This window comes from Arvicola amphibius, chromosome 18 (genome assembly GCF_903992535.2).
Source record: "Arvicola amphibius chromosome 18, mArvAmp1.2, whole genome shotgun sequence".
NCBI lineage: Eukaryota > Metazoa > Chordata > Mammalia > Rodentia > Cricetidae > Arvicola > Arvicola amphibius.
Window position 1 is genome coordinate 4,756,189 of NC_052064.1, and position 23,666 is coordinate 4,779,854.

Below are 23,666 nucleotides of genomic sequence, written 5' to 3' on the forward strand. Positions count from 1 at the left end.
GGCGTGTGTGGGGTGTGTGTGTGTGTGTGTGTGTGTGTGTGTGTGTAGCCCTTTGTATGTGTTAGGTCTGAAGTTCCACCAAAGGGCATGTGGTGTGTGTGTGTGTGTGTGTGTGTGAGAGAGAGAGAGAGAGAGAGAGAGAGAGAGAGAGAGAGAGAGAGAGAGAGAGAGAGAGAGAGAACTTCATTTTCTTCAGACTGCTGTGTGAGAATTAGTCTGAATGATTTCTCCATAGGAGTCAGGGATGGGGTGAAGGATGAAATATAAATCCCGAAAAGCAGGTTTATCTTGGAAAACATCTTGCTTCAGCCCCAAGCCCTGGTAGCAGAGGAAATGGCCGATTCTGAACCTATGGGCATGGACATCAGGACTGAGTTTTGAAAAGAAGGAAGGAAATTTATTTTACTCCAACCTTGTGATGCAGGACATTGTTGGTGATGGGTCCTGAAGCAGAACATGTCAGATGGGGGGGGGGCCACAAATAAAGGAATCCCATGCTAGCTCAGAATAGGGTATACTAAGGTGGTCTTTATTAAAAAGGAAAACTCACAATCACAAGGAGGAAATAAAAAGGAGATCCAAGATCCAGGTGTGGCGAGTGGGAAGAGGCTAAGCAGGCACTCCCATGGGCTTTTTGGTACCAAAAAAACCCCACACCCACCTGGTCCAGCCTCTCAAAGGCCATTGGCTAAAGGAGGCTCCCCTTCACCTTCCTCTTATGTCTAAATAAGAGAGTTCCAAACCCAAAACAAAACTATGCACAATGAGAACAGATATCAAGTATAAAAATTAGAATCACAACCAGTATAAACAATATTAAGCAAGAAACATATGCTAAATGTTTTAATAATTAAACACTCCTAAGGAGTCTAAGTCTTGTATTAAAAATGACTTGGCTAGAACAAAAGAGGAAGGTAACTATGACTGTCTAATCTTCAACCGCATCAAAAGCCTGAGGAGTGAGATGATATTACTTAAGTAGGCAGGAAGTGCAATCAGCTTCTGAAATGTGCAGTAGATGACAGAGACAACTGGCTACGTGAGCAATCACCCCAAGTCTCATTTGCAACATTGAAGCAACCAATACTTTGGCTAAGGCTTAGAGTATCTGACAGACCATTTTCAGAGGCAGGAAAAATATTCAAAATCGTCTCACCCTCTCTTGGCAAGGTTTGGCAGTCTTTTCTCTTGTATCCTGCTTGTCCAGTTCAGACACGTGCATTTTGTCAATGGTTGAGGAACGGGCAGTTTCTTGCCCAAAGGCCAGTTGTACCAAAAAGTAAACAAGCTCCAAGTGGACTGTCTTCGGTGCTCAACATTCTCTCAGGAATAGATCGGTGATGCCAGGAGCAATTGTGTCTCACGTCAACAGAACCCTAAGTTATTTAAATGTCATATTCTACAGATCTTTGAAGTGGTTGAAAATTACCTATCTATGCATAATACAATCTCTATGTACCTAAAGAACCTGTTTAGTCTAACTACATGTATGACAAACTTGAATGACTATTGACCTATAATACTTAATACCTGTATAACTTAAAGACTAAGACTTCATAGTAGAATATTAAACAATCTTTAAACAACCTGTGCAGCAAATGAAGACAATGACCTCAAAATGTAAACAATGTATAAGTATCTTGATCAGAGGTAGAAATATATAATACAATATGATAAGTATATTCTAAAATTGTATCAATATAAAAAATGTCTCAAACAGAGGTAGAAACATGCATGAATACAATCTGACAAAATAATTTGCATAGGTGTACAAATATAATTTGAATTTGTATCAATATGCAAGAATCCATACCAATGTAAATTGTCCATAAATAATAGCTCACAAGTATTCACTCTATTACTCACTATTATTAGTAGTAGTATGGGTAAGCTCACACTGATTTACTTATTATCTGGTTCAATTCCCACCCCTTTCTTTGAGATCCTGGAGCCTACATAATTCCTACCCCAACCTCCAACCCTATACAAGTTATAATCAACACCTAAATGATGTCCCCCATCTTGAGAATAAACTCAGTTGCAAGAAGGGCCGTCATTTTCTAGAATTACTTCCAGCTGTCATGGGGCAAAGTTCTTTCTATGAGATCCTGTAAAACTTAAATGATGGTTAAGTTTCAAGATTACTGTCTGGTATAATTGCAAATACTCTCTGAGTAGTCGACAAGGTTATTCTGAAGTTCTTATTTGGAGTTCTGGTCAGAATGTTGTAAGAAGGTGCACCATTTCAGCTAATGAAGTGGGAACCATATTGAGTAGCTGGGGCCCCAAATCCATCTTATAGTGGCGCTACCAGCATCATGATGGCATATCAACCAGGTGGAGTCATTGTTGTGGGGCCCCATCTTCTTCCTGGAAACTTCAAAGATTACTGCAGAAAAATCTATTTTTTGTTGTGGAAATTTTGAACATTATCCATATAGGCATATATTTGATGAAAGATATGAAATAGACAAAGTAGATATGGAGAAAAATAAAATGTTTCCTAAAATCTTTCCTCTTTCTGTCCCATACCAGATGGCTCCTGACATGAGACAGAAACTCTGAATTTTAACAGCATGCTTGGATTTAGAGAAGGATAGCCATTGTCAAACTCCAAAGCCAGCAGAATATATATATATATATATATATATATATATATATATATATATATGTGTGTGTGTGTGTGTGTGTGTGTGTGTGTGTGTGTACACATATACATATATATTTTACCCTCAGATGATCTGTCCTCATGAGTCGTATTCCTCTTTGATCAGGTGATTCTTTCTGGATAGTTTTCTTTTCCTCTTTAGGCATCCAAACATCCAGGGGCTCTTGACTTTTTGAAAATGAGTATTTTCCTGCAAAGACAAGAATAGAACCCTGCCCCAACCCTTATGAGTTTTTTTTACCACCTGTATGATTATCACCTCTGTGAATAGCTGTCATCTCTCTTTCTCAAGAGGTTTCTCCTTTTCAAATAAAATTTTTATTAATTTTGGTATCCATAGCTTTTCTTCTCCTATGGAAACAAGAGCAAAACCCCTTCCCCAAAGTAGCACATCTCCTGGTTTCCATTGTGAGGTCAGCACATCCTTGAAATACATTTGCTGATTTAATTCAAAAGTTTTTTTTCTATTATCCAATGTCTCTCTGTTGCTATTGTTCCTTCCTCATTAACATTAAGAAAATTCAAGGTTAATAAAGCATTATTCAGTCTATTTCTGGGGGTATTTTCCATCCATTTCTGTTTGCTTAACATATCCTTTATAGTTCGATTTGATCTTTCTATAACTGACTGACCTGTAGGATTGTTTAGTATACCTGTAATATGCTTTATATTATAGTAAGCATAAAACTGTTTTATTTTCTTGGAGACATTTGCTGGACCATTATCTGTCTTTATTTGTGCAGGAATGCCCATGATGGTCATAACTTCTAATAAATGTGTGATTACTGAGTCAGCCTTTTTTGAGCTCAAGGAAATTGCCCATTGAAAACCTGAATACATGTCTATAGTGTGGTGAGCATACTTTAATTTTCCAAATTCTGTAAAGTAGAACACATCCATCTGTCAGATGTCATTCCTTTGAGTACCTTTTGGGTTACTCCCTACAGATAACAGTGTTTGGTTATAGAAAGAGCAAGTAGGGCATCTCTTTATAATCTCCTTAGCTTGTTGCCATGTAATAGAAAACTCTTTCTTTAAACCTTTGCTATTGACATGATTTTTTTTTTTTTATGAAATCCTGGGGCCTTCAGCTTACTTCCAATCAATAATCAATCAATCAATTTTTGTATTACCTTGTGCTAGAGGACCCATATGGGATCAGATGTGATATATATATATATATATATATATATATATATATATATATATGGGACAAAGCCTATTTCTGATTGTATTTTGAACCTGAATGAATAATTAAGTCAATTCTGTATCATCTGATATAAATTCAGCAGTTTCAATATTCAAGACAACTCTTTTGCATATTGTGAATCAGTAATTATATTGTACCATGAAAATAGCTCTGTCTTTTGGACAGAATTGTAAGGGCTTTGTGTTACCTTACCTAAATCTTCTGATTTCTAACCTGCCTTTCCTGATTTACTTGCATCAGTATAAAATTTACAGGCTTCAGTTATTGGTATGTCACATAGAATTTAGGAAAGAATCCAAGTAGTTCTCTTTATAAGGTTAATTCTATCACTTTGGGAATAATTGCTATTAATCTCTCCTAAAAATAAGCATAATTTTTCTTTGTCTTTCCATATTTTTTTTGTTTTTTGAGACAGGGTTTCCCTGTAGTTTCTAGAGCCTGTCCTGGAACTAGCTCTTGTAGACCAGGCTGGCCTCGAACTCAGAGATCTGCCTGCCTCTGCCTCCCGAGTGCTGGGATTAAAGGCGTGCACCACCACTGCCCGGATGTCTTTCCATAATTTTTAAATGTTTGTCAGTAGTAAAAGACACTATAATCTCTTCTGGGTCTATACCTGCTAGTTGTTGAAGTCTCAATTTTCCTTTTATAATTAATTCAAAGACTTTTTCCACATAAGTTTTTAATATTTTACTTGGTTTATGTGGTAAAAAGATCAGTTCTAAGGTAATATCTTCCCTCTGCATTAAAATTCCTGTAGGGGAAATTCTACAAGGCAATATGACTAGAATGCACTTAAGATTTGGATCCAACCTATCAACATGAACCTCCTGTAATTTCTCTTCAACAACCATTAATTCTTTTTCAGAATCAGCTGTTAATTACCCGGGACTATTTAAGTCTTGTCACCATCTAAGGTTTTTTTTTTTAAAATGAATTATTAGACCAGGTGTTATCCCAACATCTGGTCGTAGGTGGGAAACGTTGCCTAACAAACTTTGTAAGTCATTAAGAGTCCGCAATCAGTTTTTCCTAATTTGTGCCTTTTGTGTTCTAATTTTCTGTAAAGCTATTTTATAACTTAAGTGATTGACAGAATCTCCTCTCTGTAGTTTTTCTGGAGCAATTTGTAGTCCCCATTTAGTCAAAACTTCCTTTACTTCTTCAAACATTCTTCCTAAGGTATCTGCATTTGAATCAGAAAGAAAACCCCATCCATGGAATGGTAAATTATAGATTTAGGAAATTGTTTATATATTATTTCCAATGGCTGACTTACAAAGTATTGGCACTAGATGGGGCTATTGACCATTCCTGTGGGAGGATAGTTCACTGATATCTCCTAGTAGGCTGAGAATTATTATAAGTGGGCATTGTAAAGGCAAATTTTTCTCTGTCTTTTTCTTGTAAGGGTATAAGGAACAAACGATCTTTTAAATTATTAACTATGAGAGGCCATCCTTTTGGTAATAGAGAAGGCAGAGGATTTCCTGATTGCAAAGTGCCTTGTTGACAGCTCTTAAATCTGTCACCATTCTCCATTTTCCATATTTCTTTTTAACAACAAATTCAGGAGAATTCCAAGGGCTGGTTGATTCTTCAATATGGTGAGGATCTAGTTGCTCCTGTACCAGCTGTTCTAAGTCCTACAGTTTGTCTTCTATTAAAGGCCATTGTTTAACCCATATTGGTTTCTCAGTTAACCATTTTAAAGGTAGGGCCATTAGTACCTCTGAAGGTTTGCTAGTTGCTTTGTGTTCTTGTACAGCCTGAATGACTGGTGACCTTTGTTTATAATACCTTATAATATCCTTCCCAGAAACATGAGTTTCTGGAACTGTAGAAATGTTAATCTGGGCATTCCATTGCTGTAACAGGTCATGACCCCATAAATTCACTGTCATATTAGCCACATATGGGCTCGGCCTCCCTCTCTGTCCTTCTGTGCCTATTTATTCAACCCACCTCGTGCTTTGTTTCACTTGAGATAATTCTTAACTTAAAGACTAAGACTTCATACTAGAATATTAATAAACAACTGTGCAACAAATGAGGACAATGACCTCAAAATATAAACAATGTATAAGTATTGCAATATGATAAATATATATCAATATATAAAAATGTTTTAAGCAGAGGCAGAAGCATGCATGCATACAATATTCAATGTAATTTAACTTTGTATCAATATACAAGAATCTATACCAATGTAATTGCCTATAAATAATAACTCACAAGTATTTACTCTATTACTCACTATTATTATTAGTGTGAGTAAGCTCATACTAGTCTATTATCCCATCCAATTCCCCCCCCCCCCAGGACCATTCCTGTTGCCACCAGTTGTATTGCTTCTAGTTGCAACTCTGCAATCACGACATCTGCTGAGCAATAAAGATTGCAGTTTACTGGATCACATAACAGGTAACTATTAAATCAATACGGCAGACTTCATTAATATTGCAACTTTTAGTAACCTTTTTTGCTAATACTATGGATTGTATTGTGCGAGGCTTATATGGCTATGGTGATACTTCAATTTATTGGGTATTGGGATTCAGTTTTCTTCTCCATATTCCATCATTAAGGAAGAATATGCACTTTTAGGAATGATACAATTCTTACAGACTAATAATAAACAGCTAGTTGACAGGATTAATATCATCAAAAATCAAAAGTTGCCTTAAAAAATTAATGCTATTAAAAAGGATAACATTAATTTTATAGACAAAATTAAACCCATATCTAAGGGTACTAAAACGTTATTTAATTCATACTGTTAAATTTGACAATCAAAATTTTTTAAAAAGTTATGATGTTAGCAAAAAGACTATCTGTCCAGGATGGGATTCTACACACTATTCAAGTAATGTCCAAGGATGAGATGTTATCTTTAAAGAAAAAACTTCAGACCTTAAAATCACATGTGCAAAATGAGAACCAGCGGCTAGGTGCCTCAATAAAATCACTAAATATATATATACAGTCCAAAAGATTCAGGCTTTAACAAAGACAATAATAAAAGATTTAAAATAATTGAAAAATTGTTTGAGCTTATAAACAGAAAAAAAAGGCACAAGGACAGGACTCAATATTGCCAGTAGCTGTCAGAGATGACTTACCCAGGGTTTTAGCTTCCTACCCTGTAATCTACTCTGACAAAGCATCAAGTTTCTAAAGACCCAAAAGGATCCAAAGAAGGTAGATGGATACCTATAGAAATAAATGATCTAAAAAAAATTAAGCAAGCTGTTTTAGCTTATGGCTTGCATTCCGCATTTGTTAAGGAGATGATAATGTCATGGACTTCTAGCATTAGAGCCACCCCACATGACTGGATTCAGTTAGTTTCAGCAGTCCTGAATGATGGACCTCAATTAATGTGTAAAATTTATTTCAAGAAAGAGGCCAAAAATGCCCCACCTGGTCCAGCCTCTCAAAGGCCATTGGCTGAAGGAGGTTCCCCATCAGGGTCCTGAGGGGAATCTCATTGACTTTTGAGATTAAGGACCAAGCCCCTAAGAAGGGCAGGCTACTAAGAGAGACTCCTCCAGATCTCGCAAAACTTCCTGGTTATCTCCTAACAAGTCTGACTTAGTAATTAATAATTGTATGGCCAGGAGTTCCCCGCACTTCTTTGGAGTAAACATAACACACAGATAGGATCTGACTTGTGAGAAGCACCTAATTATATCAGGAATGACTCACAGGCAGATGGGAGGCAGAGTGACTGAGGAAGGTGGGTCTCTCTACCTTAGAGAATGCGGGCTATCCATCAAAAAGCATGGCTCCTTTTGGACCATCAGATGTGATAAGTCCGTTATGGATATCTTCCCATTCCTCCTGACCCAACAGCACCAACAGCCCAAGTAACTCCAGTACCACTCTGCAAAGCCTAGGGCTTTAGGCTTAGGTCTCGTGCCAGCCTGAAGACAGAAACCCTTGGTACTGTGACTCATTTCTAGTCTACACTTCCTCCACAGGCTACCCTTGTAGCGCAGCTGGGATCTCTTGGTAGGCCACTGCCACTGCCCCTAGAACGAAGGAAGCAGGCTTCCTAAGATCAAGCTACCCCGTGGTGCCTGACAAAGGGAGTCAAATCAGACTCTTTCAGAGGGATGCTGTAGCCTCGGGCTTCTACTTGCAGGTCACTGGCTGTGAATCCATGGGAACGTGATCCATTAAAACATAATGGCTTTCTTATGCTTAAAATAGAAACCCAGCTATTCCGGCAGTTTCTGTCTGCTAGTCTCCTTACCACGGGTTTCCCTTCGCCTCTGCTGGGAAAGGTTTTTGCTAAAAACAACTCCGCCTGTTAGACTCCTGAAGAATATTCCATAACTGCCTGAGGGGAGCAGAGAAGCACTGGTTTAAATGCAGAACCTTCTGTGACAAGCTCTAGATAAAATGTAAGGCAAATCCCATGCCATCCCTCGGGTTTGTCAGAAACAAGAGCTCAAAAAGGAAGGGGCAGAAGAAAGCGGCACCTGATCTTCCCATCCTCTGATGGCTGTAAGGCCAGGTGGATCCACCTGCTGAGGCCTTGCTTGGTCTGCAGAATGGGTGAGACTTGCGGCCCCTGACCTTCCCGTCCTCCCCTGACTACCACACTGTGCCTCAAGCACACCATCTCTCAGTCAACAGCAATGCTCTTTCTCAGGATTTTCAACAATAATAACAACAACAATAATAATAACATTCAACAGCAACAACAATAATGAAATTATTCAATGATAATTTATAACGATGGCATTTCAGACGCGATCAAAGTTGTAAGCTGCTCGTTCATACGAAGTATGATTTCTGACTGGAGGGTAGATAAGCTGTATCTATTTCCTTATTTTAATTTTGCAGTGTAAGACTGTGAGGCAGACCACCTGGCTGGCACGCTGGAGATCCTGGGTTCAATCACTGCTGTGGAAACAGGGGGATTATTCATGTTCATGATGTAATTAAAAAAAATCACGAGGACTTAATTTTCCTTTGGCTTGCCCCATGGCGGCCCGATGTACATTCATTTCTGATAACCTCAGGTGTACGGAGGCTTCTGTGTTCTTAAACACGTGCTTTAGTAGAGAAACAGGAAGTGACTGTATTGTCCTCAAAGGTGGTCTTACCGACCAAAGAGAAATGGACCAGTCAAACTCATAAGAGAATTCACACTATAGAACTGCTAGATTCTATAGAGCTCTCCCACTGTCTCTAGGAGAAGCACCCGGGAACATTGAACATCAGATGCCCATGTACCATTTGTTAGCACTTCCTATGACTAAGCGCGTTTAAGTTTTCCAAGGTGATGGTGTCATCACGAGATGCTGGTGCCAGATGTCTTTAGCTTGCATGCTATTCCTTCAAGACAACATTCTGGGATGAACAAGAGCTACCGGTTACTCACAGGCCCAACGGGAACCTCACAAACAGGTTCTGAGTCTCATGCAAATATCTCTGAAGTATTAAACTTAACTTTGTCCAGGTCACGGGTCACTTAATGATAGGACATATTCTGAAACCAGGTCATAGGACTATGTTGTCTTTGTCAGACATAACAAAGGGCTTACACAAATTACAACAGCCGTGAGAACTGGCCATGGTGGCGTGTATCTGTGATCCTAGCACTTAGAAGGCTTAGATTGGCAGGCCAAGGAGTCTGCGGCCAGTGTGAGCTACGCAGTGGGACCCCGTCTCCAAAGCAAAATGTTAGGTACGATTTGAAAGAGGCAATAGTATCTTACAGCATCACATGGGTCATATTCAAAGGTGGCTCATTACTGATAGAACTGCCATTATATGACAGCTGGTCACCTGATTTAGGTCATAATTATAGTAACTGGCATTCATGAAGCAATTTCTACAGGTAAACTTCCACATACCCACATTTAATATCTTATAAAGCTTCAAATAAGCGCCTCACTTTAATGCTATGAGAAAACGAAATCTTGGGGCGGAAGATTTGACTTCCGTCAAGAGCTCAGGGGGCTGAAGCCAGCGTGGGTGAGAGGAACTTGTAGCAGGTTTCTACTGATAACCGTTCGAGACTAGGAAGGGCCGTGAGTCATAAACAGCGGCTCCCAGGGCCTGGACAGCCCCATTCTCACAGGCACCACCTTCCTCTTTGTGAACCCCCAGCCGAATCTGCCATCTGAGTCGGCAGCTCAGCGAGTCCTGTTGGCCCTGGTGAATGCAGTCTAGGTGGGGGCTTGGGGATAAAGAGCTGACTTCCAAGTCAGGGGCCTAGAAGAACATTGAGTTCATGGCTGTCTCTCCCCTTTCGCTCACAGGATAAGGCTCACCTTCCCTCCGTCCGTCAGTCCCGCCCTCCGTCCGTCCCTCCCTCCGTCGGTCCCTCCCTCCTTTCCTCCCTCGGTCTCTCCCTCCCTCCCTCCCTCGGTCCCTCCGTCCCTCCCTCCCTCCCTCTATCACTCTCTCCCGCCCTCCCGGAAGTTGGGTGAGAGACTTCATTTGGATCCATCCTAAACCTTTGGAAACCAGAGTGCTAAACTTAAAACTCCAGAATGCCCCCTGGGCTCCACTTCAGAGCCTGAGAGCGCCCATGTACAAATCACCCCACGTAACATTTTCAGAACAGGGTCTGAATACCCAGAACTGCTCCAAGTCAAGGCCTTCCCTGATGGTTAGCCAGTCCCATTTAGGAAGTATAACTTTCCTGGGCATATTTGATACCTACCAAGAACTTTTACAAGTCAGCGTTGATGGAACATTCAAAAATTATTATCATTCTGAATTCTTGACAGAGAGTTTGCCTGTGTAAACCAAGAATTGGGGTCGTCTTGCCTTTGGTCATCCAAGAACTAAGATGACAGGTGGCACTGTTCACATTCAAAGTTATTTGTATGGTGGAAGTGAGACGCACTAACTGCTCAAGACAGGGACAATAGAGAGGAGGGTCACAAAGGCAATTGCAGACGTGGGCTTTGGTCTCTGGAGCCCACTGACGGCTTCCTGTTTCTTTCTCTCCAGCAGCCCCCTCACTTACTGGCACACAATGAAAGAAAACTGCCATCTCTCCTTGCTGAACTGTGACCTCTCTCTGGATCTCTAGGCCGTGCTGGGCCTCACAACTTAATTCTAAATGCAAATCTCTGGGCTTGAAGATTCTAGAGCATATTAGCTACACGGCACGCTGCTTTTCATTCTGTTAATACTGGTGTAAACCCAGCAGTCAGGCGACAAGCTTCTTACAGACATGACAACAGATACTGCTTTCTGCACAACAGATTCAGACTCTGTTTGTAGTCTGTGCTTCGGAAGAGACAAAAACAAGAGTGAGCCTCGAGTGGCTCAGTGGAGTGAGCTTTTTAGAAGTGGGTACTTCTGAACGAGCAGAATGTGCCGTGCACACTGAATATGTCCAGCTCAGCGAAGAAATCCTTCGCCTCCCTTACCCTTTACTCTGTGCTCAGCGAGGATTCCACATCGAGAGATCCCCTTTGCTTGTCTAGTGGTTTGTAGTCTTATTATATCAGCTCTGATCCCACGTCTCTGTTTTACGCCAGGGTTGCAGAGGAGTCAGGCAGGAAAGATTTAGAACTGAAGAGAAGCCTGCCTGTGATGAAGGAAGCAGCTGGAGACGCTGGAGGGAGCTCTATCGGCTCAGAGCACAGCTGCTCAGCCCGATCTGTTCTGCCTGTTCTTGTCACAGCAAAAGCCGTGACAGAGTGAAGATGAGATCTTAGACATGCAGATGGAATGTCTGAAAGGCAACAGGAAAAGATTAAGCTGTTTCTTAAGAAGGGATTTGGAGACCATCAGACTGAACAGCGCTGAGCTAGCCCGGTGGTTATGTCTCCTATGTCTCAAATATGTCACAGCAGAGTTAGCTTTGCGTTATGTTGGGGGGGTTGGAGTGTGGTACAGATGAAGGCCAGACGGGGAGAGTCAGTATCTTCCTTAACCCTTTCTCTAGTTTTTCAGACAGGGTCGCTCATTGACTGGCTAACTGACTGGCCAGAAAGCTCCATCAATCTGTTCGTCTCTGCTAGTTCATCTGACCGTTTTCCAGGTGTCAGGGACCTGAACACAGGTCCTCACGCTTATGCCGCAAGTACTTTGGGAACTGAGCCATCCCCCCCAGCTCACAAAAATCACCGAGGAACCCAAAGAGCTTGGAGGAGCTATTTTAATCAATGTTTACTATATTTAAAATTAATCTGAGAAACTATTCCAAAGATTTAGTTATAGCAATAACAGAAATCAGCTACGTGTTTATAATAAAAATGTTAATGAAAGCTATTGTCTTAGTTAAAGTTTCTGTTGCTGTGAAGAGACACTATGACCTCAGCAACTCAGCCACAAAGCAAAACATTTAGTTGTTTTAACTATTTTCATTGGCGTTAAAAATTTTTCATTTTCATTGTACAAAGTGAGTTTTATTAAGACATTTTCATTTGTGTCTGTCACAAGCACGTGGTCATGTTCACCGTCCTCATACCTCATGAGCCCGTCTTCCCCCAAATCTAATTTTTATTTTCACATCATATAGATTACTTATGTGTCTTTTCTCCAACGTATGCTTTTGACTACTTTGTCCAATTCTAGTGGTTGCAGCTGTGTGAACATATCTCTGGTCCTCCACCCATCCCTCCCGGTTTTGACTATCTTGCACGGGGACACGCTGCTTTGTTCCTACGGCTCTCAGTAAAGCTTGCGGCCAGGTTGCAGGAAAGCCCAGCACTGTTCTCTTTGCGCGTGATTGTTTGCGCTGCTTGGACTCTTCTGTGCTTCCGCATGAGTTTCAGGATTTTTCAAACTTTCCAAATGGGATTCTGATGGAGAGCGTGCAGAATCCACAGGTCGTTTTTGGCGCTGTTGCCATCTGGTGGGCTGTTAATTCCGCGGGTTTGGGGGCTTCTCTCTTCAGCTCCCTCTTCAGAGCTGTGAAATTGTTGTGCTTATTCCCAGGCACTTGTGAAGCTGTTGTGAACAGGGCAAAGTCCATCTCTTGCACCACGCCAAGAGCAGAACACGAACTGCAGGAGCAATCACGCTGGCGCTTGCTACAAAAAGCCGAAGGACAGATAACACAAGTCAGTGCTGTGGATACTAAGGGTGGCTACTGGGGTGGGAATGCAAAGAAAGTATTCAGTCTGCCAGACTCCCAAACTGATCCTTGCCCGTGGTGTTGTCTTCAGGGATTGCACTTCTCTTTTCAGCCTGGCTCCCCCAAAGGCAACATGACCCTCAGATAAGGAGTCATAGACTAGAACCATGCAACCAACTCTTAGAAACGGTGGCTGGAAAGACCCATTCAATTGAGTCTCTTCTGGTAGCAGATATCCCAAATGATTCCGTCACCCAATTCAGTGCGAGGCTCTATCTTGGCCTCCAAGTTAAATAAAAGAAGGGACTTCAACTTAACTCCTCACTGCCATCCTCCGGCCCCTCCCGCTGTCTCTCTCCCAGTTTCTGCTCTGCTCCCTGGAGTTATAATCTCCCTGCTTTCAATTTTCCCAAACATTCTCAGTGTACTTTTTACTTCCATGTCCTATAATGTATATTAAATGTAAAACTACATGTATTTAACGCCAAATTTCACATGAAAGAAAGCATGCAATTTCTGAGTTATTTTGCTTAACATCAAGACCCATCCTTAGAAAGAAATCAAATCCTGGTTCCCTGTAAAAGACCTCATCTCCATCATTTACATGAGCAGAGGCACAGCGTTTAATTGGTAAAGGGCACTTGACGTTTTAACACAAATGGTTCATCTTGAGGCTTGCGTTAAGTGGCCCAGACCACTACTTGTCTTGTTGAGAAAGAGTGCAGGGTGAGGAAGCATGTCTCCGCAGCCATTTTACCAGCTTCCCACAGCACCAAGGACAGGTGTCCCCACCCACAGCCTACAGCTGAGAACCAGAGCTTGGGGTGTGGCGCAGGAGGGGTGAACTCAAGTATGAGGTACGGAAGTAGGAAGATGCCATAATGGCGGATCTCTGTGAGTCTGAGGAGAGCCCGGGGTACAGAATGAACAGGACAACCAAGGCTACAGAGAAACCCTGCCTCCAAAAGGAAAGAGAGGGAGGGAGGGAGGGAGGGAGGGAGGGAGGGAAGGAGGGAAAGAAAATGTCATAATGAAATTTATTATGCCTAAGAATTGAAAAAGAAAATCAAGGACGAGAGGTTGAAGACTGTGATGTTTGTTCTTTCAGCAGGGCACAGTCACATCAAGGAGAGAAGCAGCCACGACAAAGTAAATTACGACCTTTTTCCTGCTGAGGTGGGTTAGTTTACACACAAGCTGACGAGGAATACAGGCTGGTAATTTTTTAGTTTGTTTGTCCTGGAGTATTTTCTTACGTTGAAGTATTTTTGCTTAGTTAAGAAGGGAGCAGTGTTAGACACCATCACACACGACGCCTGCAGTCGGAACCTGGAACGTGTGAGCTGTGCAGCCTTGGACAAGCGTCCCTGATTTTGTGGCCTGTCTATCTGTCCACAGGAGCCTTTGCAGGAGGTAGAATATAAGAGCCTTCGACTCAAGGTCATTCATCTACTCCTTAGAGAGCGCAAACCATAATCACAAAGAAGCTCAGAGCTCCCAATTCCACTTCATGTTCTACAGAGAGGAGCCAGAAAGGTGCTAGCGGAGGAGTCACGTGATAATGCTCCCATAAAGTGTCTAACGGCAGGATTCAGAGAATATCCTGGGTTTCCAAAGCATAAGAGGGTCCTGGAGAGTGGGTGGACCCTAGAGAGGGCCACTGCTCCTTGCCTTTGGTACGCCCCTCCGGTCGTCTCCACTCTTTCTGGTATCCTTTTTGGAAAACTTTCCCTGAATTCTAGGAAACGCTAAAGCAAACTAAGTATAAACCAAAGGAAAGCGTTACGGAGCCCGGTTCTCGGAAGCAGACATCCCACTACTTAGCTTGGCTCAGCTCTGAGTGACAGGAACCTGTGGAATCTCATGCGATTTGGGGCGGAGTGCTGGACAGAGCTACTGATACTCTTGGCTGGTGTCTGACAGTGTATGTGTGGGAGCTCTATGCTGTGGGTTTGCTTGCTCCCAGCAGCCTCCTAGCTTCCCCCGATGGGACAGGCACAGAGAGCCAGACTGCTGCTGTTGACATGTGGATTCCGTGGGGACTTCGCTCACTAAGAGCCAGTCCTGAGCTTAAGGTAGGTCTGAAGGCGCACGTGACTTCCTGAATAATCTGAGTACCACCTGCACCTCTATCAATTAGGAAACAGATTTCAACACTTAACTTCTCTGTTGGCCATGATATCGCAGAGTGATTTATGCGGCAAAACTGTATTTAAAGTATCACTGTCCTGTTACTGAACTTCAACACCTGAGGCCACAGTCAGCTTTCTACGTTCCAGTACAAAGGGGCTGCTGTTACCCACACACAAGCATCCCGGTGTGTACACCGCGATCCTATCCCAAGTGTCAGGAAACTGTGAAAACTTCTTCCATCACTCCTTGTCTAGAGGGCGCGACAGGGGCTGATGCTGCACACGATCACACCAGACATGAAACTGAAAACAACACACACGACCGTCAGTCACAGGATGTTTTATTTTAAAAACAACACGCAGCGAAGAAACCGCACACAGCACCTGCGGTACCTCTGCCTCTGAACTGCTTCTCCTGTTGATGTGGTAAGTTACAGTCTCAACTTCTTACAGTCATAGTATCCTTAAAGGCAGCGACGGCAACTACTTTGAAACGGTTCTGTTTACATTATCGACTGGTTAAAACATTTTCCTTTCAGTAATTCTACGGTTGCCCACACTAATGGCACAATCACTGTATCACATCGCTGACAGGTATTCTGTACAACCAACTCCCGACTCTGTGTCAGACACAACTGTGACCTACAGCAAGCATTTCCCTAGAACAGTATACTCGGCTACTTTTCTCAAAAATATTTCAATTCTGAAATAGGTTTTTGTAAGATACAATAATTTCATCTTTTTATTACTAACAGAACTCATGCTGTACTTTTTTTTCCTCAAAATATACTTGATATAGTCTGTGCAAAATGTTAAGTTCTGTATAAGTATGTACCTTATTTTGAAAAAGTTTATAAAATATAGTGCCTAAAAACAACCTCAACATTAGACAAGAGAGGAAGAAATATGTCAGACAAAGCCTAATTCGTCACATGAGAAACTAAGTATGTTCTTAAAGCTCAGGTATACATTCCTTTAAAATACTAAGAATGCACTTTGGTCATTATCGACAGATTAGAACACAGGCAAATGGAACACAACACTGTGTACCGTTTCCTACACAAAGAGCACTCTACCATGAGGCTGACCTCAGGCTAGTCAAAGGAACAGGAAGACCAGCAACATGGCGTCACATGGCTCTGTCCTCTGCACATTCCTGATATCAAGAGTGATTCGGGAATTAGAACTGCACCAATCAAATAAATTATTTACAATTAATTATTTAAACCCCTTAAGATACACTAAAATATGAATATATTCAATGTGACTTTGCACCAAGAAAATTCTAGATTGTTTCAAATAAGTTCTTTGTTTTAGAAACCAAATGCTTGGCTCAAACAAAGCAATCGCAAAAAATATTTTGCTTCATGTATTTCTTAAAACACTACTGATTGTACGAATGTAACAACTTAGGATCAAGGCCAGATGCAGGGGACTATTGTATCTGCCCTATTTATCTATCAGGAAACATGATAAGCTCCCTCGGGACACTTGACAAGGTACTGAAGGGAGAGAAGCTAGCTTTCTGAGTTAAAAGCATCTAAAAATAGCCCTTAGATAATGGAGCAGGAGGAGGGTGCACCAGATTAAATTCCGAGGTTAGGAGTGGTAGAACGAAGCTGTCGTTTCAGAAGATATGGAAATTTTATAACTAGCAATAAGATAAGTATTTTGTTGGTTCTTAGCTTTACTCTCAAGCTTTACTTAAGTGTGGTTGGAACAGCATAAGCTCTAGTGTACCATGGGAAAGTCTTTTGAGTAACGTAGCATACTTTAGTAAAAGCGGTAGGCACTTCACTTATGAGACGAGGCAGACCTCACTCAAAAGGATACCATATTCTGCCCTAGTACGCTGTAACGCATCCCACATAAAGATATACACCGAAAGTAACAATCTTAAAAAGTGCACACATTGAGCGTGCACAGCTGGAGCTGTGCAGACAGCTCAGTGTTTCAAATAAATACATTTATCACTAATTAATTTTTATCAAAATATTTTACAGTATGGTAACCATTTACATTATTGCTCCATAAGAGTTTTATTATCAAAGAGCACTTGTTGACCTGTTACATAATACCATATATTAATACTGAAGGGCGCTTCAGCTGCAGCTTAATCGGCTTAGATCCCAGCATTGTTCTGAGATATTTCAAGAGCGACCCTGAGTGGATCCTGGTTTGCCCAAGTAAATGTTCCATGTGTTTAGCTGCGTCCGATGCACTATTTCGGAGTTGAAGTTTTCCTCAAGTAAGGCAAGTTCACGGCATTGATGCAGAAACAGCGCTTGGCGACGGCTTTGAGTGTCACGACGTGTCAATTATTTAGGAACGATGACCAGGACCTCAGGTTTCTGGGTTAGTTCTGTCACCCTTTCAACAACTAAGAACTTCAATGCTCTAAACAGACTAAAACCAATGTAAAAAAAAAGAATGAAAGAAATACACACACAGACAGACACACAACAACAAAAACAGTAAACAAGCAAAATAAATAAAAGAATTGCACTACGCAGTCTGATGTAAACACTTCGTTCCCAGCAGACTCCAGGACAAAGCCAGCGACTGCTCCCGGACAGCTTCATCAGCACTCCCGCTCTGGAAAACGGGCTACCTCTTCACGCCTCAACGTCAGGATTTAATCTTCCACAGCTACAGGAAAACGTTACAGGTCATGATCGTTATTAACACGGAAGCTTAGGTCTACCGCACACCACCCTTAAGCCCCACTCCCAGGTGCAGAGTGCAGAGTTAAAGGCGTGTCTGAACCACCGCGGTGGACATCAGGTAGCCCTTATGGCTTTTACTGAGAAATGTCAATTTATACCCAATATCTGTTTACTGTGTTCTTCCTAACCCTTACTAACATTATACATGCATCAGAGGATATATCCATTGCTACATAAATAATACAGTTTTTGGCCAAGAGGAGAATATGTCAATTGATGAGGAAAAGTAAATACTTCCTTTATGTACCCTAGAAGAGTCCTATATTTAATGAATTCTGTTTCAAATTAGTTCTATCAATAGGAGAATCCATGACTATAAGTAAGTGCCTGAAGTTAAATGTGTAGCCACTGTTAATAACTGTACAAATTTGTTAAAAGAACCCCACAACGCATGTGAACTCTCAAAAGGGTAACAGGGTTAAAGAAAATGAAACCAGGCTTGCGGGCTTTTACCTTTAAGTTAAACCCGAGCAGGTCGCTGATGACGCCAGAGACAGCAGACAGGATGACAACCTGCGTGATGTTGTAGAGCAGCGGGTTCATCGTGAGTCCATACAGCCTGAAGGGGCTGTCCAGCTCCTGGGGGGACAGACAGAGTGTTAGCTCAGGTCCTGCAGCAACTCCAGTTAAACAACCCCCCCCATAGGCAAAAGAGAGCTAAAAAAAAATCACTATTTGAAAAATTATAAATTATGAATAATTTTAGAAAATACAAACTTACCTAAATTTGGAATAAGTAAATTTTTTAAGAAAAGTGACTTTCTTTAAAATAATTTTATAAATTTTTTACTTCAATTATTGTTACAAGTGGATGCCTATTAAAGTCTTGGTCTAGTAGTCATAGATTAGAGAATGCACCTAGGGACAAGAGCTGGACCAGAAGCTAAGGGAGCACTGCTTACTCTCACCTGACTCGATTCATCTTCAGATGCACAAATACTCACTGATGATTCAAACATTAAAAGGTCTGTTACACAGGAACTGGGCTGGGCTCTGGGAAGGCAAACTCAGTCCTATCACAGAGGACTTTATAGTTCAGCGAGCACGCAGAGTCAAGTGAGGTCCTCCGAAGAGCAGGCCTGTGGGGGCCAGGGCTGGAGAAGGGGCTGCAGGCTGCTGAGCACCGCTGAGGCCCCCACAAGGGAGCACACTGACTTAGAGGGCTGGGACCTCCTCAGCCAGACTTGACCCCAGCACTAAAGGAACTGAAGCCGGGGTGTGTGTGTGTGTGTGTGTGTGTGTGTGTGTGTGTGTGTGTGTGTACATAACACGGCAGCATGGCCAGGGAGGAGGGGCTCAGGGCTGGTGATGTGGAGATAAAAAGCAATAACAGAAGCAGGGGTGCTTTATGTTCTGTGTGCCAGATTCTCAAGGAAGAGACATCGTCTCACCAGGGTGGTACTGATAGGAAAAGGGGATAGGCCAGAGGGCACGAGACCTGAATCTCGGCCTTCTGAATGCTTGGCTGGTGAAAGAGAGAGAAGGCACAGTTCACATCCAGACCCAAGTCCTAGCCTTGGGTCAGAGAGCATCCAGTGCTGGTGTGGGACAGTTCTGTATTCTGTCAATTATGTTTTAAATAAACGCTGATTGGCCAGTAGCCAGGCAGGAAGTAGAGGCGGGGCAATGAGAACAGGAGTATTCTGGGAAGAAGGAAGCTCTCTCTGCAGTCCTGTCCAGACACTGAAGAAGCAGGATGTAACCTGCCCCACTGAAAAAGGTATCAAGTCATGTGGCTAACATAGATAAGAATAATGGGCTCATATTAATGAGCTACAAGAGCTAATAAGAAGCCTGAGCTAATGGGCCAATCAGTTAACTAATGCAGACTGTGTGATTTCTTTGGGACCTAAACGGCTGTGGGAACTGGGCAGGACAGAAACCCCAACAAGCATGCCCTCATGTTACACAGTGCTCTGCCTTGGATTAAATGCAATCAACAATTCCCTATCTCATTACCCCTCTACCTACCTCCTCTGAGTATTTCTGATGCCCAATTTCCCATGAGTCACAGTCTACACTCAATCAATACCTTAGTTGACAGAGGACTAACCCTATCATTGTGTCAAAATTCATTTCACACCAGTCTCTGAAGACTTGAAACTCTTGTAGGATGCTCAATTAGTTATAGAAATTAATATCCTTTAATAGACTTTAGTTTCAACAAAGAAAAGCAATACTATAACACAACGGTCAAAATGTCCCATTGCATTACCCGGAGAGCCAGGCCTGGCGGGACACCTGTGATCCCAGCACTCGGGAGGCCCACTAGTCTGAAGTCACCCTGGGCAACATAGTTAATGCCGAGCCAATGAAATATAAAATGAGCAACTTTTGAGTTAACGTCTCATCTTTTGTGAAATGTTTCCTAGTGTTCTAGATAAAACTGATTAAACACACACACAGCAAAAACAGCATCTATAATACAACATTAAGAAATGCCTTAACATACTTTTCAAAGAAATTAGTTGGATTGCTTAAGTAATGAAAAACAGAGCAACATTGCACAAATGTGCTCAAATGTAGACATCTAGAGCCAAGCCAGATCTACAGAGACAGGAACACGGTCAGAACAGCACACCCTCACCCATCCCAGCTCTGCTCTTACCTTCAGGAGTTTAGTAGCCAGCTTTAAAACATTGTTCACAAGTGTCAGTTCTTCCTTTTTGTTCGGTTTCTTCTCCATCTTCAAGTAGAGGTTTATCTTTTATATAAAAGAGCCCCGTAGGCAAAATAATTTAAAATTATAACATACATGCTTTTCTTTTACGACGCTGGGGACTTAGCCTAGGGCCTCATGCATGCTACACAATCATTTTACCGATGAGGTATACCCCCAGATGACAAATACATTGTTTTTTGAAAAGAAAATTATTTAGATAACATTTTTTCACTTATTTTACATACCGACCACAGTTCCCCCACCCCTTCTCCTCCACTGCCATCAGAAGGGACTGGCCTCCCATCTGGCCTCCCATGAGCTCCAGCAAGGCAAGGCCCATCAAACTGAGGGCGGACAGAGCTCCTCCCCACACCGAGGCTGGCCAGGTAGTCCAGCATGGGAACAGGTCCCCAACGGCCAGCTCAGCACCAGGGACAGGTCCTGATCTCACTGCTAGGAGCCTTACAAAGAAACCAAGTTAAACAACTGTCCACATACGCAGAGGACCTCGATGGGTCCCCATAAAGGCTCCCTAACTGTTTGTTGGTCCAGCGTCCATGAGCTCCCACAAGCTCAGGTCAGCTGTCTCTGTGGGTTCTCCTCTCACGATCCCCACAAATACATTCTTAAACAGATCTAAAAGGCAGTCACCACAATATTAATAGTGTTTCTCTGGTTCTCTGATTTTTAATGTTTATACATTATTATATATTTCAAATTTTATAATAAACTTATTTAATAATAAGAAAATGTAAAAAGGTAAACATTGTATTCTCAGGGCCAGATCAACTTAGAGAATAAATAGAAACAGAATAAACTCAACAAACTGGCTCATGATTTTTTTATTATGAAAGCAATGCAAATATTAGCTATCTTTATTATCCATCTCTGATACTTTTGGGGTGCTGCCCAGCTTAGTCACCCTCTCTGGAACGGCTCTAGCTCTAGGCCTCTCATCACACTGTGCTCACTCACTTGACCCATCTTCCCTCTTTACAACTCAGGCAGCCATGGCCCCACCAAAACCAGTGGGTCACACATGGACTAGTGGACTAACAACGGTCTGGTAGAGGTTCTAGGTGCTATGACCGGGACAGCTGGTAACATCAGCAGAAATCATAATATGGCAAACCCAAGTCACGTAAGCCAGCACAGGAGGTGCAGGGGGAGGAAGTGGTTGACCGTGAGACCCAGCGACTGTTAGAGACGATTATCTTTCATGGTGACTTTCCTCTTCTGTCTAACTGAACCCATTATCTACTGAGTATTTAAAATACAAGCTCTTCCTAACTAAAATATTCAAACTAGGTCATTGGCAAACATTTGTACAATTCTTATGGAATAGCAAGAAGAAACATTTAGCAAATTCATATAAAATTAAATCAATTATCCAATTATGCTTTGCTCTTTTTGTTGAATAAAAATTAAATTTACTCTAACACGGTCTTGTTACAATGCAAAGCTATCATATCCCATTAATGATTTAAAAATCTATCATTTTATAAACACTATTCTCTTCCTGCCGAATGAAAATGGGACATAAAACTGCGGATTAGATATGAGATTTGGATCAAGGCAGAAATACCAAAGAAAGGCTTGCATAATATCAAAATTCAATTTTAGCTTCACGGCATGAATGACCTTAATCAAATAAAAAATAAGCTCCTGAAAAATAGGAAATAAGCAAAAATATTTTAATTAGTATGTACACATGGGCTGACCAGATGTCTCAAGGGGGAAAGGTTTCCTGCCAAGACTGACAGCCTGAGGTGGATCCCTGGACTATACATTATAAGACAGAACTGATGATGGCAAGTTGTCCCCCCCACACACACACAACTGGACTGTGGACGAAAGAGCCTCACTGATAACAGAATGGACTCACCTGTTCTGTAAGTAATATTGAGGTATTGCTGTATTTTTTGCTCGTCTCTGAGCCGAGAGTCACGAACCTCAGGAGAAACAGTGTTAGGGAGATGCACCAGATCACCAGCTCCCAGTTGTAGTGACAGTTGAGGAAGACCTCGTGCACGTGAAGCAGCTGAGGAGCACAGAGCAGCAGTGTGAGCGGCTCACCTCGTTTCAGAACAAAACGCCACTTTACAGGACTGCTCGTGAATGGAGCAGTGTGTTTTTAGGACATTTATCATGGAATACTGCTGCACATCAGAAGTACAGAGAATAACATAACCAATAGTTACAGGTTCTGACACTTGTACTTTTTAAATATTAATATTTTACAGTATTTACTTCAGATTAAAATAATATTTCAAATTTAGTTAAAACCTTTATATTTTCTTTGTTTAGTTAAAACCTTTATATTTTCTTTGTTCCTGCTTTCTGAACCAACACAACTCTACCCCAAGGTAAAATTTGTGTTTATCTTTTCCATGCAGATTTTTAATAATTTATAAAAAACCAAACCCCTATTCATCCTGTGGCTTTATTTTTCCTTTCCTAGTACCAGGGACACAGCCAGGGCTCTGTGCAGGCCGGGCGAGTGGTCTGCCACTGTCATGGCGCCGCATCCCTAACCTTCAACACCCATCCGTCTCTTGACTTTATGTCAGTGTTACCACACCACCCAACACATATCCATGTACTTTCTTTCTCACATCTCCCCAAGGGAAGCCAGCAGTCCCATGCACATGCCGTAATGCATGCATGTGTGATGGTCAGGACAACCCTCAGGAAATCAGTTCTCGCCATCCACCTGGGAACTGAGCTCAGATAACCAAACAGGCTTAGACAAAAGCACCTTTACCCACTGGGCCGTCTGGCCAGTTCCAGTTTGTCTTTTCATTCCGCTGAAGCTTGTTTCTAAGATTTACCCATGTTGAAACATTCAGCTTTAAATCAGTTCATTTCAAGCCCTATAGTTACAGTAAAAGAATCAACTATAATGATTTTGGCCTGCTCCAACAGTTAGCATTTATGGTGGTGTCAATTTCTGTCACCAACAATGCAGCAACAGTCTTGTTACATACGCAAGGCTTTCGTTAGGTATTAATATGGAGGGATAAAACTATTAGCTCATGGGCAGTCACATCTTCAACTCTGTAAGATGGTGCGTATTTATTCATCTCTAAACAGTGGTACCACTGTACACTCAGCCATGTTTCAAATTCTGTCTGCCCTTATTTTTGTCTATACTCACCCAGCTTCTTAACATATGCCGCTGCAGTGGGTGTAAAATGGAACTCATGATTTTAA

At 41.8% G+C, this 23,666-nt stretch overlaps 1 protein-coding gene across 3 annotated transcripts in view; it reads right to left on the minus strand.

Moving 5' to 3' along the window:
- Positions 1-15,389: 15,389 nt before the first annotated feature.
- Positions 15,390-23,666, minus strand: part of Phtf2 (putative homeodomain transcription factor 2) — a 107,121-nt gene continuing 98,844 nt past the window's right edge. For all 3 annotated transcript variants that reach the window (XM_038315416.1, XM_038315413.1, XM_038315414.1), the window contains 4 exons: positions 22,339-22,494; positions 20,400-20,495; positions 18,245-18,370; positions 15,390-17,714 (listed from right to left, as the gene is read on the minus strand). In XM_038315416.1, the coding sequence (XP_038171344.1) occupies positions 17,694-17,714; positions 18,245-18,370; positions 20,400-20,495; positions 22,339-22,494 (399 nt within the window). In that variant the 3' untranslated portion in view covers positions 15,390-17,693. The remainder of the gene's footprint in view (positions 17,715-18,244; positions 18,371-20,399; positions 20,496-22,338; positions 22,495-23,666) is intronic.